We start from the raw sequence: 14,948 nt of genomic DNA, 5'->3' as shown, positions 1-14,948 counted from the left end.
GTGAATATCCTTTCGATTATCAAATGACCAAAGAACATACTCACCCACCTTCGAATTTGATACATAAATAAATAATGAATAAATGCACTTTTAGTGTTTTATTGTGAAATTGTTTATGGTCTTTCTGTTATCTTATGTTTTTTGGTACAATGTTTTATAATGTCGACACATAAATTAATATTAAATGTGAGATTACGACAGTTTATAAAGAGTCCCATTTTTGACAAAGTCTTATTAACATTTCTCTTCTACACATGTGACCAAGAACGAGAAGTCGGACTTCTTAGTCGACTGAGAAATCAGACTTTTCAGTTGACTGCTTGTGACTTGTCTCCGCTAATTCTTTAATTAAGTGAGTTAGACTTAAACAACTCTCTTAATTCGATTCCAAATTTGCTTCTTCTTCTTTCTGCTACCATTTTATTGGAGAGCTCATGTAGTGGGTCACGTTGTCTAAGTTGTCGTAATGTACTCGTCGCAACTCGCAAGTGACTCCCAAAAGCCAATAAGGTAATTTTCATGGTATGGATTTTCCCTCCTTTGCTTAAAATCAGTTTCACGGAAGTTCTTACTCAATAATTTTTCGACTACAAGTAATAGATTGTCCTGATGGATATCAATGTTTACTTCAATCCACTGTGTTCTGAGTTTAAACTCTCTCTCCTTTCTCTAATATAGCTTCAAGTAATAATTTGCTTGTAATAATTAAAAAGAAAACAATCCTCTGATTGTCGGCAAGTTTTTTTATAACTGTTTTTGTTGAAAATAATCGTCCACATGAACCACATCCCATTTAGTATTATAATTTAATAATAATTCTCTTTATTTATAAGTAAGAGAATTTATGTTCAATTGTCGTCAAATACGAATTTAAATCATATTATTATTATTATTATTTATTAATCTGCTGTCAATGTTTTGAAATGTCAATCACTGTTTCTTTTATTTTCCAGCATAATCTGACCTGCCATTTTTTCGCCAGAATAAAGAAAGACCTGGCAATTTCAATTTCCAGAGGTTTTTGGACACGTGTACTTTGGACACGTGTACGCGCATCCTTCCTTTGATTATGCACTCGCTTGCACTACATAACAACACTTATCTTGGACGCAGAAATATCTCCTTTTGCCCTTTCTGAATTCTGACTGAAGATAATTTCACAGAGATGAAAAATTAGGGTTACTTTCTTGCTGAACCCCTGAAAAATTAAATCTTTAGTTCAGGCTCCCGAGGTATATATAAATTAAAGTTCCTGATTCGATCTTTTCGTCTCGAACATAAGAATTATTTCATATGTTTTTGTTTTCGGATCTGCTTTGAATCTCCATTTGATATTCCAAATTTGAACGACGAGGCGAGCATTTTAATTTTCCCCAATTTTCTGGGTTAATTGGATTTCAACGAGTCGGATAAATTTCCGTGCGGCGGAGTTGTTTCTGGAAGCAAGAAAGATCGAAATGCTCTAACTTTTTGTGTCGATTTTTTTTTCAATTTTCCTGGTTTTCGTTTACCAAATCGAAAATTAGGACATAGGTTTTGGTCAATTTTTCGATTTGATGGTTTTTTCTTTTTCCTGCAGGATTTGTTTGTGGGATTTGAGTTGTGCGTTTGAACTTGTAAATGGGATTTGAGAAATTGGGTTGTTTTTGGAATATTGTTATTTTTATTTCTGGTTCTGTAATTTCCAAAATCCGCCTCATTCGGAAATTGCATTCGTAGCTAAATTTGGCAAAATCGTGTATTCTTCTTTGGGAAAGTTGGATTTTTGACGAGGAAGGTTTTCTGGGTCGGATTCGGTTTGTTGGTATTGCACGTCAATGTTCATTGAATTTTACAGCTGTTATACCTTATCTTTTGTTTGGTTGCCGAGAAAATTCAGTAGTATAAAAAGGAACATTTGACTTTCCAAGAAATCGGAACTGTTACTGATTCAACCAAAAGAATTATACTTTGCTGATGCCATTTCCTGTTTCAGATTTTTCTGCATATGTTGTGAATGTGAGCAATTTGGCTTTTTTTATTACAGTATGCTTTAGTTATGTTGATACATTGATTGATATGTTGTTATGAACGTTTCATGGACAGGCTGAAACGTTTCCACTTCCACTTATTGGGCCGGGGATACTTTGCGCAACTATCATGGTGCGCAAACGGGGCTTTTACCCAGCTTTCACCCAGCTTTCATGGTGGTTGTGGAGTGGAAAGCAAAAAGAGCCTAGAATCCCAAAGGGCTCCTCTTTAAATTCTTCCCCTGACTCGGGCATGCGGGAAACTGAAGCGTTAAAGTTTCCTTCGGTGAAGGGGTCAAATATGGCCTCATCATCGTCGAGAAGGGTGAAACGCAAATGGCATAGTCGGGAAGAACGGAAAATTGATAAGGAATATGATGTCGTTCTTGTGCCATCCGAGGGTGGATGTGTTTCCGGTTCTGAGTCCGAGGCCTCGGATTGGGCAGTTGGATGGTTTGAGCCTGTTGGACCTGGGTTACAGAGAGATGACGATGCAGACGATAGTTTTGCCGTGCTGGTTCCATGCTATGGGCATGTTATTCATGATATGGTGAAGGATTCCAAGAACAATATCTTGAGCACAGTTGGGAACATCCCAGATGGTTATTCAGATGGTAAGAGCTTATGTCTTATACGCCTATTTATCTCTTTTAAAAAAAAAAAGAAAAAAAAAAAAAAGAAAAAAAAAAGGTGCTTTTGTAGTAATGCTTTCATTTCATGTATCCTGCTCATATGATAGTTGATATGAAAATGTTTAAATTTAACCTCCGGTTTAGAGGTTGAGTACCTTCAGATTATTGGACCTCTTTAGAAAGGGTCTTGTGGTTCTGTTGATTTGATTTTGCAATTCCAATTCTGGAAACACTCTTAAGAGTTCTCATACGCCAGTTGTTATTCTGGGAAAAAAAAGGAAGTGATTCTCATTGACTATAAGTTGGTTTAATTGTTACTGTCATTGGATCTGATATATGAAATATAACCGAGGATCAGAAGTTGTTATAATCTTGAGTTAATGCTGCAGAATTTAGGTGCCTAGATATGTACTTTCAACCTAGTTAGTGATCATCTAATATTGGTGGTTAGGGGCAACAGCATCGGTAAAGGCACTGATGTGCCAGCCATGTGTTTACTGAGATGAGGTAGCATGAATTTTGGTATAAGGACAGAGTTTGGTCTTGATAGGCCATAAGTTTTAGGAAACTGGCCTTTTTTCTGGACTTGATAACCAATAGATATTGCACAACTTGAGTGCTACACGGTAAACACGTATCACATACGATGAGATCTTAAGTCTATATATGATCGTAAAAGTTAATGGCCAGAAATTTAGCTCAATTTTAGCGAAGCTTGACTTCCTCTATTTCTTTCCTCTCATTTTGTCCAGATTTCCATACATATTTTATGTTCACTAAATTTTATCAGTCATTATATCGATGCTGCAGTTCAACTATACATTTTTAGTTGAAATTCAATGGAAATAATAGGAAGTAAGCACTCAGAGACCAACTTTATAAGAAATGGATGCATGGTCTCAAATATTTCCTGAATTTTTTATATATGACATTGTCCAGATTCCATTTTATGTGATTTGGCACCTCTTATATCTTTAGTAGATGTTTTTTGCTGCTGAATATTTATATTTCGGTATTTGGCAATTATTATAGTAGTAATGAAGCTCTATCTTTCGATTTGGATTGGAGTTGTTGGCAAGGGAGGTTCAGTTCACTTGGTTGTCACATCCGCTAAGCTAATGAAGACGATACTTTACTTTTATTATGAGTTTGTTTGAGTAGTCCTTGTTCCTGGCATTGACATCTTCAGATCTGAGAGACAAATGTACTTGGTAGATAGAATGGGGGCATGATGAATTCATTGGTATTATCATTGCTCCTATTTGTGGTGTTTACCAGAAACTTATGGGCTTTGTTTTGCTGGTCATTTTCCTCATTGTTCCACTAGAGTCGCATACTTTGTTAATCTTATCATGTCTGTCTATTTCCTGTTTGTTTGCCATAGAGTGTCGTGAAGTGGTGGGTATATATAGATTGGACTACTGTTTGTGGTAATTGTTATTCAGCTTTCTTATTGAGATGCAATTGCGTTCTAGTCATATGCAAAAGAAAAAGATATCTCACTTGCAAAATGCTTTTCGAAAGTAAAATGAACGTTGAGTGCTGATTTGTTCTCTGCATTTTTCTTCGTTGTGCAGAGAGCACAAAATATGTGGAAGAGTGGCTCTCTTCTCTGAGGAACAGCTGATGCAGGATGAAATGGATACGAGCCTAGTTTGATGTAATTATTAGTAGTACGGGACTGGCTAATATAACTTTGATTAGCAGACATGGCGTATGGTTTGGTTTCGTGCTGCCTCTGCCATGGGATTGGCTGGGAATAACGCTGCTGCTACCGTCTTTCTCGCATTTCAAAATTAAGTATGGTACTACTCTGTGTATAGCTAAAATCTCGAAAATGAAAAAAAAAAGAAAAAAGTTTTGGCTTGAGAAACTCTTAAGAAAATGAAGAAAAATGAGAAAAGGTAAAGAAGAGAACGGATGATATGTGGGATATGTGAATTGTTTGCGTTGATTGTGATTGTTGGATGGATATGTGAATTGTTTGCGTTGATTATGATTGTTGGATGTAAACATGTGAAAGAATGAGAGGTAGGCAGCTTAATGCTTTACCCTAATATTTGTTTGTAAATAATTTGTTAGAAAGTGTAAATATTATGTGAATAGAAACTATGTCATGTTGTAAACAATTTGTGAATAATATTTATAAGAAAAAAACTTGTAAATAATGTGATAGCTCCCTCTCTCTCTCTCTCTCTCTCTCTCTCTCTCTCTCAACAAGTACTAGAATGTGATGGCTCCCTCTCTCTCTCTCTCTCAACAAGGAATATAGATGTGTTAAGTGATGACTGACATAATCTCATCCAAAAGAAGGGGTTTCAAATTGACACCAACTAGTATCAAAGTTCAATACTCAAAAATGAAACTGACAATGATCAACTAGCTTTTTGTTTAGTGGTACTTTCTTGTTTCAAAATTTCAAGTTTGAATTCTCCATCCCGGTGATGAAATACCAATTTCTAATGAAAAATATGAGATTAAAATAGTCATTTCGATTTGGTTTTATGTAGTTTTTAAATAGGTTAATCTGCATCGAACCAAACTAGGATCACACTTCTGTGTCAACAGAGAGTACACTGTGTTAGCCAATGAATCATTGGCTAGCACCTATGTGTGCTCGTGACGTGCCTTTTGGTGTCACATTACTTCAACATTAATTTTTCATAAACTAACTGTTTATATACTAGTAATTAAAGTGTGAAATATTTTTTCTAGAATATTCCATGGCAGTTGCAACGGTAATAAAACCAGTAACTATAAACTGGTAAACATGAACCTAGAAGACGATGAAACTCTTCCAAAAATAGGTAAAAAACCTAGTTATTACCAAAAAAAAAGGGAACAAGATAGGGACTCCAGCTTGTATTTTCCAACAAAAATTAGGCAAAACAAGAGAAGTATCCAAAACTAAAATATTAAGGGAATTCATGGACTCTCACTCTTTTTCCAGGGGACACTACCAACCTGGCAAGCTTAGGGAATGCCACGTGGACAGCCTCACTGAGGGCTTTTGCATTTTTTAGCTTTTCCAACACCTATAACTTAGGCGAAGTATCATCTCCTCCAATGTCTGGTCTTTACCAAGTCATTTGTCAAAGCTGTGTGTGATTACTTCTCTTAATCTTTGATTAATTCCTTCAGTAATCGTGGGATCATGGTTGATTAATAATTTTATGGATTTTCCCATTATTTCGTGATTTGGGTTTTCCTCTGATGATTGAATCCTGCATTGTGCTTAGATTTTGTGTTTAATGAGTTTCTTCATGTAATCATCGGTTTTGTTCACAGAGAGAGAGAGGAAGGGGGAGAGAGAGGGACAATGTTGCATAGAGCAGCGGGCAATGCATATTCATGGTGGTGGGCCAGCCACATCAGGACAAAGCAGTCCAAATGGCTTGAACAGAACCTCCAAGGTGTGTGTGTGTAAATATAAGAGATTTTGATCCATTTGGTCTTCCTTTTAGTTTTGACATTTCTTCCTCACGTTTTCAATTGATATGGAGCAAATGGTGCCTCTTTTCTATGTGTTTTTGTTATTACAAGACGATATATTAAAATACTCTGATTTATGAGGAAGAATCATCGAACTTGGGATACAAGAGAGCGAGAGCTCACTGCTCTAGCCAACTAGCCTAATTCATCAATTATATAGATTCACGCATCATTAATAATTTGTGATTTGAATTGCAGATATGGAGGAAAAGGTTCACAATACATTGAAAATCATTGATGATGATGGGGACTCCTTTGCAAAGAGGGCAGAAATGTATTACAAGAAGAGGCCGGAGCTAGTTGTCTTTGTCGAAGAATCTTTTCGCGCTTACCGAGCGTTAGCAGAGCGATACGATCACTTGTCAAGAGATATGTAGAGTGCCAACCGCACCATTGCCACAGTTTTTCCGGAGCGAGTTCAGTATGCAATGGAGGACGAGGATGATGAGATTGCTTCTCAAACATCAACTTCTTCGGACGTTCCTAACAAAGTGTCGCCGAATGAATCCAAAAACATTCCAAAAGTCCCCAAGGCCCCCAAAGATTTCAGGAGCAAATCCATGTTATCAAGGAAGGGCACGCTTAAGCGAAATACAAGCTCTGCTAAAGCTGCCTTAGCTGTTACTTTGAGGTCAGGGCTGACCAAAGATGAGGCGTTGAAAGAAATCGATAAGCTTCAGAAGGATATTTTGGCGCTGCAGACGGAAAAAGAGTTTGTGAAGATCTTGTTCGAACGCGGATATGACAGGTACTGGGAGTTTGAAAACCAGATCACTGATATGCAGAAAAGAGTTTGCAACTTGCAAGATGAGTATGGAATTGGCACTGTTATCGAAGACAATGAAGCTCGAACTTTGATGGCTGCCACAGCTTTGAAATCATGCAAAGACAGCTTGACAAAGATGCAGGAGAAGAAAGAGAGATCAGAAGAAGACGCGAGAGCTGAGAGCCAAAGGGTTAGAGAAGTCTGCACCAAGTTTGAGAGCCTCAAAAATGAATTCCGTTTGAAACACGCAGATTGGAGCGATACAGATGAGTATGAGTATGAGAACATTGACATAGAGTCATTGAGTCTAGACCAAGAGAGACATGATGATCAGGACTCATTGCGGTCTAAGGTTCTGGAACAGCTCGATACAAATTCAAATACCTCAATTTCTATGGTAGAACTGGCAGAAAAAATTGATGGACTTGTGAACAAGATTGTGAATCTGGAAACTGCAATCACTTCTCAGAATGCTCTAGTAAATAGATTAAAAGTAGAAACCGATGAGCTTCAGGCGCATGCTCGGAACTTGGAAGAGGAAAAGGAGACTTTGATGGAAAATGCGGACAAGATGAGCAAACGGCTAAAGGAGTTAGAGGAGGAGCTACGAAGAATTAGAAATTTAAACAGAAGTGTGGAAGACCAGAATAAAAACCTCCAAGCACATTTCATAGAAGCTAGCTGTAACCTTGACCATCTGTCTGGAAAATTGAATAGCGTGAAGCACGAAGATGAGGATGAGAGTGTCGGCCTGTTCCAGGATGTGAAAGCAGTTGATGCCAAACCCGAAAAAGAGATTGAAGAAGATTCAGAAAAGGTGGTTCTTGATGATGATTCAGTGGTCTTGGAAGACAAAGTGACAGACGGTGAAGTTCAGAAAGAGGATGTTACGATTCTTGAAACTTCTGTCAAGGCAGAAGACGAAGAAGAAAAACAATCAGACCAACCAATGCCTCAGGAACAACAAGAGAGACAAGATTTGGCTGAGGTTGTTGATCCACAAGAGTTGGAATTGGAAAATGAAGACCAGCCAAACTGGAGACAGCTGTTCCTGAAAGGGTTAGAGGATAGAGAAAAGGTTCTGCTGGAGGAGTATACTTCAATTCTCCGTGATTACAAGGATGCAAGAAGGAAGCTGAGCGACGTGGAGAAGAAAAACCGGGATAACATCTTCAATTTAGCGATGGAGATTAGGGAATTAAGGGGTGTTGTTGCCTCTAAGGACAAAGAGATTAAACTTTTGAAGCAAAAAATCAGCTCCCCAGAAACAAATCCGGATGACAGTCCTGCTACAGTTTATAAATATCCAACTCAGGAAGGCCCCCTCGAGAGTCCAACCCAAGTCGTTGCATGCCCATACTCAACTGTTGCATCACTAAATTTGGACAAAGAGATGATTTCCAATTACCTTGGTGAACAAGGAACAGAGAAATTTGAGGACTTGTCAGGAAACTCAAAGGTCTTGCCGAGAAAGGAGGAAGAAAGAATCATGAGGAGAAAAACCACTGTTAGACCTCATTCTGTTTCAGCAATCGAAGGAAGGTTCCGTTCAGACATTGATGAGTTACTGGAAGAGAATTTAGAATTCTGGTTGAGGTTTAGTACCTCGGTTCACCAGATACAAAAATTCCAGACTTTGATACAGGATTTACAGTCTGAGCTGTTGAAACTAAAGAACAAAAAGAAGCATGATGGACAAGCTCTACAATCAGATGCCAGGCCAATATACCGACACCTGAGAGAGATACAAACGGAACTGTCATTATGGCTGGAACACAATGCAGTACTGAAAGATGACTTGCAGGGTAGATTCTTATCCTTGTGCCACATTCAAGACGAGATATCGAGACTCTCTAATTTAGGATCAGAAGGGGAAAAAATGGAGCTCATAAGCAAATATCAAGCGGCAAAGTTTCAAGGCGAGGTTCTCAACATGAAGCAGGAGAATAATAAGGTTGCAGATGAATTGCAGGCAGGTCTTAACCGAGTTAACGGACTCAAGGTTGAGGTCGAGAAGACGCTAGCAAGACTAGATGGGGAACTTGGGATTTCGGTATCAAAAAGCATTAATAATCCCCAACGCTCAACGAGCAAGGCTCGTATTCCCTTGCGGTCTTTCTTGTTCGGGATTAAGCTGAGAAGGCAAAAGCAATCAATCTTCTCATGCGTTAGCCCGGCATTACAGAAACAACACACTGATCTTGCAGCAGCTACACCGCCACCAGAACAACCTATGTAGATGATTTTAGTTTTAATGTCATCAAGAATCATTGTACACAGGAACCAGAGAGAGTTTAAGGCTGTTGTGTTAGTTTGTTGTTACATTATGTTGTATGATACTTATTCAGAATCTTCTCTTGTTTGCTCAAACTCTGTTGGTAAACTTAATCTTCCATAAAAATTGAAATGTTTACTCCATCTTGTCCGATTTATAGTGATAAAAGTTAGAAACTAGTAATAACAAAATAGACACAGTTTGCATGCATATACACTATGATAATTCAGACTACAAAGCCCCAGACTTAAAAAAAAAAATGGTAAAAATGGGTTGGCAATGCGTTTTTCTATGTAATACAGGGTTGGCCCTGACGAGAGATTCTTCAGTGTGACCGGCACACGAGGTGGTACATCACGTATTACTATACAAACAGTGGAATTTGTGTGTTAAAAAATTAATAACTTAAAAAATAAAATTTCCCACCACTTACATAAAAACATATGGTGCACCATTCGTGTTCTCGTCACAATAAAAAATTTCTCGACCCTAAGGAGTGTCAGATGAGGCGGTCGCCTAGTGCCCACATCGAAGGAACCATAAAATTTGTTTATGTTTACATGGTTCTGTGAGAATAAATATTTTTGAAGCCACCTAATAGCCAATGAGTTTCAGGTATTTTTCTTCAATACTATTTAGTATTGAATGATACGAGAAATGAATAACAAACATCGATTTTCAAAAGAAAAAAAATAAATGACAATGTGGTAGTGTAAATACAAAACATATTTTTAAAACTAAATTAAACTACAATTTCTACTTACATCAATGAATAGTACAATACGGACGCTACCACATTTACAACATTTTCCTTCCATATTCCATTTTTCTTTTTCACTTTTCGGGCCGCATGACAAAGTTATTTCTGAAAAGAACCAATTCATCACTTTCAAAAACAACCATTTAAATTTATGATCGACTGCCCTATTAGCCTATAGCCACAACTATGTAATGTACTAATGTGCTATTTGTCAAACCTCTCAAGATGTAAGGTCAAAACGAAAATATTACTCCCTAGAGATTTTGATAGAAGACCACAAATGGGATCACCATTATAATAACGAAGTAGACCGTTCCAGGCACATAGTTCCATCTGACCGTTCCAGGCACATAGTTCCATCTGTGTTTAGTTTCGTCCATGACGCTTCTGCAAGAGCTCAACCTAAAATTAATGCTTCTGGAGACATGGGTCCAAATCTTCAATACGCATCTGTGTGAGGGCTTAGCCTGGAATGAAAGCTTGCTAAAGCTGAACACATCAGAATCCAAGCTCCATTGTTGGTTCCTAGGCGGTTTGCCTGCTATGGTTCCATTGTCGTTCTTCCCTTGACTTTGGCGGCCCAAAATCAAAGTTGCGAATGAGGTTAGTCTGAGTAAGGAGTCGGTTGAGCATCGTAGTTAGCTGAGTGCCGAAGTTAAATCTGCAACATGAACAGAAAGATCTTTAGATGGATGGGCCCTACAGGATTTTCCAAATTAGAGCCTTATTGAACTCGTTTGTTTGGCCCAAGGGGAGACACGAGCTCTTCCATGGGAGGTTGCACAAGTTGGTCGGGGCACATTGGAGTTAGGATTTCCAATTCGATGGGTCTGGGCCGATAAGTCTGCACGGGTTAGTAGGGATTTGTCGAACTGGTGTTGTGTCTTGACAGACTGCTGATACAATCCTATCGTCGATTCGGCCGGTGGATGCCGAGTGTTCCACTCTGGTAAGGCGAGGTCCTGTCGAATCGAGTGCGGCTCTTCAATGAGCGTGCACCGTGGCTACAATTATACTGTTGTCGTAAGTTAGAGCTGTGATGGCAATGGCTCAAATCCCCATGTGTAGGGGCGGCGGCGGCGCAAAGTAGGGATATCATGAGCCCAAATGACACCTTGATATAAGCCTGGGGTCGAGGACCCAAATGGCAGATTTGTATTGTGTGCGCCTAGTTCTCATAGTTCTCGTAGTTGTTGTAGTAGCCGTGTAAGTATTTATCTCATTTGTACTTTCATGAATTTCTTTTTAGATAAAAAAATTCGTCACCGATGGATAGATAATATGTACCAATATGACACCTCTTGTATTTATTTGATTCTTGTTAATGAAATCTTTCTATTTTTGCTTGTAAAAAAATATGTATTTGTTTAATATGTTTTTTCCAAAGTATTTTTTGAGAATAAAACATTCAAATAGATTTGTACGTGACATTAAGAAAATCTAAAAAAGGAAATTCAAATATTTAAATGGTATCATGTGTGGTCTATATTTTGTATATTTGATTAACTCAAACGTAAAGTTTGATCACACAGTTAGACAAAGATGACGCTTTATCGCAGTGACGGAAAGTAATAATGTTTACATACCTTGGTGCGGATTCAATTCCCATTGATTTCTTTCCACCTAACATTTAATTATATAACCAACTAACTATATCATTTATATAAAAAAGATCACACAATTAGACAAAGGATTATGGACAACTAGAATGACTTGATGTGAGCTAGAATGCTAAGGAGTGGTATTCTTTTAAGGATAATGCTAAGGAGACTAAATTTTTAAACCACATAATGTGTCACCAATAGGAAATGAGCACATTAATCAACATTTAAGTAATAATCAAATCATCAACAACCACATCATTTAGTACAATTTTTGGTTTACAATTTGGTCTAAAAATTTGGTTTCCCTAGCATTACCCGTTTGTTAATATCAAGCATTCCTGAGAGATACAAACTAGAAATGTTAGAGTTCACAGCATACCGTGTTATTGTTAGACTTCACGTATACTTTTTTTTTTTTTTTTTTTACACTAAAATGTTTTACATTTATAGAGTGGAATTTTGGTCAAGTCACCCAATGAGTTATTTCAAAAGCAAAATACATAGGAATAGTTTACAACAACCTTGCAGGAACAAAGTTCAGAAGCAAAGCTTCTCACCTCGATTATTCTTGATGATGTGCCTCTACTTCATCCTTAAGATTTGTAGCTTCCTCAGCGATCCTACAAAGCAAAAATGAGAAAGATGACTTTCATAATTTGATTGTTTGGGAAATTTTGTCTCGCGAGAACTCCTAAGCAGAATCCTTCAAATAAATTCGAACAAGCATGAAGAATTAGAATAAAACACAACAATTACAAAAATCAGTCATGCATGCCATATCATGGATGGAACACTTAGTACACCTTAAGAGGTTTGAAGAAAAATTTAACAAGGAACTGCAGATTTTAGTTTTCAAAAGCTTCATTTGAGTGATGGATTACTGAACTACAAAATCAAAACTTGCAAGCCTTAGTGTCAATGCAAACTTTAATTTTGACATTCATATTGAGCACATATATAGTTCGTGTATTTCCGCTGTTTCTTCAAACTCGTGCTCAATACCCTGCACCAGTTGTTTAAAATGTGTCAAGACTCAAGAGTAGTGATATGATTGTGTTAGAATGAAGTCCTAAGATACTTTCCATCTTTGAAGATAAATGAAGGGATTTCCATTTCCAATTCAGAATACATGACATGTGATACAAGTGTACAACAATTAAACTAATGAATCAGTTTACAAGTACACATGTAAACTACTGTATACAAAAGGTTCCATCAAGTAGTTCATCTATAGAATCTTAATATAAAACAAATACAAATATAGCATCTTCATTCATCAGAGAATGCAGAGAGTATCATTCAAACTGTGACACTACACCAGCAAGTAGCAGCACTTGCAAGCCTTTTGGTGCTGACGTATGGTCAAGATTCCCCAAGTACCCTCAATCCTCCACGCTCTCTCCATTGCTTTGACATCTTGGCGGCTGCGGACATCAGATTGATGTGGCTGATTGTATATTTTCCACGCTATCTCAATGTCGAACTTTAAGATGTATTTTGCCTTGGTCATGCCAAGGGATTAGATCACCACCTCGAACAGTCAACTCCTCACTCTTGAACCCCACCATCTTCACAAGTTGATTAGCTACCCTATTCATTTCCAGCCATACATGTGTGACATGGCATCTCTCAAACTTCCCTATAAGATCCCATACAAGCCTCAAATAGTATGTATCCTCGACACCGTAAGCTTGTTCCCAGTTAACCGTGTTGACGACACTCAGTGAGTCGGACTCCACCCATATGCTTGGAATCCCAAGGCGTAATGCCACAAACCCTTAGCCTAGAAACAGATTTTTTGCTCAAACCCTTACGGCCTAAAATTTTAGCCCTTAGACTAATTTTTTTCTTCAATTAACTTAAAAAAATAAAAATTATGTAGACTATCGTAAATTAATTTTACGAACATTTTAATCTAAAAATATTTAAATTCCAATAAATATTGAAAAATCACTAAATCAATACATGAAACTCATGAAACACTATGGAAGAATATGAAAATCATGATAGAGATGTATAAACACAAAATACATGAAACTCACAAGACACACAGAACACATGTGAAGGACATACAAAACTTGAAGAGGCTTGAAGAGTCTTCTACGCAAGGCAAACAAAAGAGGCTTCTACGCAAGGCAGACAAAAGAGGCTTCACTGGCATGATAGGAAGTTGATAGGAGCATACTTATGCTACTGAGTTATGTTGTTTCCTTGCATTTAGTGAGTTAATTACTATTTATTTCAGTCTTTTAAGTTATTTTCCTTGCATTTAGTGAGTTAATTACTATTTATTTCAGTCTTTTAAGTTATTTTCATATGTTTTTAGGTCCTAATGACAAAAGGAGCAAGAAAGGGCATTTTGGAGCTAAAAGGAGCATTTTTGGGCATGGATTGGATAGCTTAACCATGAAGTAACGAGGATGGACGAAATTGAAGTCAAGAAGGGCTAGGAAAGGCTACAAATCTGGTGGAAGAAGTCCAAATGCAAAAAAGATAAGGAAGAAGCAAGAAATAAGGAACCTTATCCAACCTTATCTTATCCTATCCTAACCAACCTTATCCTTTCCTAACTCTAACATTATCCTATCCTATCCTATCCAAATTAGGTTGTGCCTTAAATCTAGCTAATTAGAAGGGATTAGGTGCATATTTAAACACTTAGAACAATTTCTAGAAGCTTATCCAATTGTTTTGCCGCATAAACACCATTCCATATAGGTTTAGGAATTGCAATCCTTCTTCTACACCTATATCATGTGTCCTTTCCCCTTTAGGTTTAGGAATCTGCCATAAACCATTCCTTCTAGAAACCTTATCTCATCCCTACAATGATGCCGCACTTACCCTTCTAGAATTGCCTAAATCCTAGCCGTGCACTACCTAGTCCATTCCCCCTTTGGTTTCTGCCTTGAATTAACCCTTTTTCAATGGGATTGTGCAATCCTTCTCCTTCACTAAGTGTGCATAATTAGCCTATATAAACAGCCCTATGCCGCACCATTCAATCATCCACTCACTCATTCATTCATTCATACTTTCATCCATTAAACACCACAATCCATTCTACACCACCCTAGTGCCGCAAGCAAGGAAGCAAGGAGAGGAGGACTTGTGCAATCTGCCATCCAAGGGAGTGCCGTGCATGCCATTGGAGTGTGGAGCGTTTTTCTTGGTTCTTTCTATCCTTAGTCTTAGTTCAATGTTTAAATTTAATTATCTTTGTGTTGCGAACATGAGGAACTAACTTCTTTTTAGTTAGAGGAGAATTTGAAGCCATGATTATATGTTTTATATGAATTGATTACGTCCGGTTATTATTTCTTAAGGCATGAATGTGATTTGCTTATCTAAGTTATTAAAACTGGTTTATGTATGTGGGTTGGGGGTTAACACTTCATTTGCATGCATAA

At 37.5% G+C, this 14,948-nt stretch overlaps 1 protein-coding gene and 1 pseudogene across 4 annotated transcripts; both read left to right on the top strand.

The window, feature by feature from the left end:
* Window positions 1-1,085: 1,085 nt before the first annotated feature.
* Window positions 1,086-4,809, top strand: LOC137743412 (uncharacterized). 3 transcript variants are annotated; one of them, XM_068483322.2, is made up of 3 exons: window positions 1,086-1,232; window positions 2,086-2,623; window positions 4,219-4,809. In XM_068483322.2, the coding sequence occupies exons 2-3, from the start codon at window positions 2,140-2,142 to the stop codon at window positions 4,266-4,268; spliced, it is 534 nt and encodes a 177-aa protein (XP_068339423.2). In that variant the 5' UTR covers window positions 1,086-1,232; window positions 2,086-2,139; the 3' UTR covers window positions 4,269-4,809. The 3 variants fall into 3 exon arrangements, with proteins under 3 accessions (XP_068339423.2, XP_068339400.2, XP_068339415.2); XM_068483299.2 differs by having other exon boundaries at window positions 1,106-1,998; XM_068483314.2 differs by lacking the exon at window positions 1,086-1,232 and adding an exon at window positions 1,249-1,998 and having other exon boundaries at window positions 2,086-2,611.
* Window positions 4,810-5,789: 980 nt separating this feature from the next.
* LOC137731791 (protein NETWORKED 2A pseudogene) lies at window positions 5,790-9,317 on the top strand (annotated as a pseudogene). Its single transcript, XR_015957093.1, has 2 exons — window positions 5,790-6,054; window positions 6,332-9,317. The product of XR_015957093.1 is annotated as a protein NETWORKED 2A pseudogene (transcript).
* Window positions 9,318-14,948: the final 5,631 nt, after the last annotated feature.

The sequence above is a fragment of the Pyrus communis genome, chromosome 15, assembly GCF_041283825.1.
Source record: "Pyrus communis isolate YQ-2024b chromosome 15, ASM4128382v1, whole genome shotgun sequence".
Classification (NCBI taxonomy): Eukaryota; Viridiplantae; Streptophyta; class Magnoliopsida; order Rosales; family Rosaceae; genus Pyrus; species Pyrus communis.
This window is presented reverse-complemented; position numbering and strand designations above follow the sequence as displayed.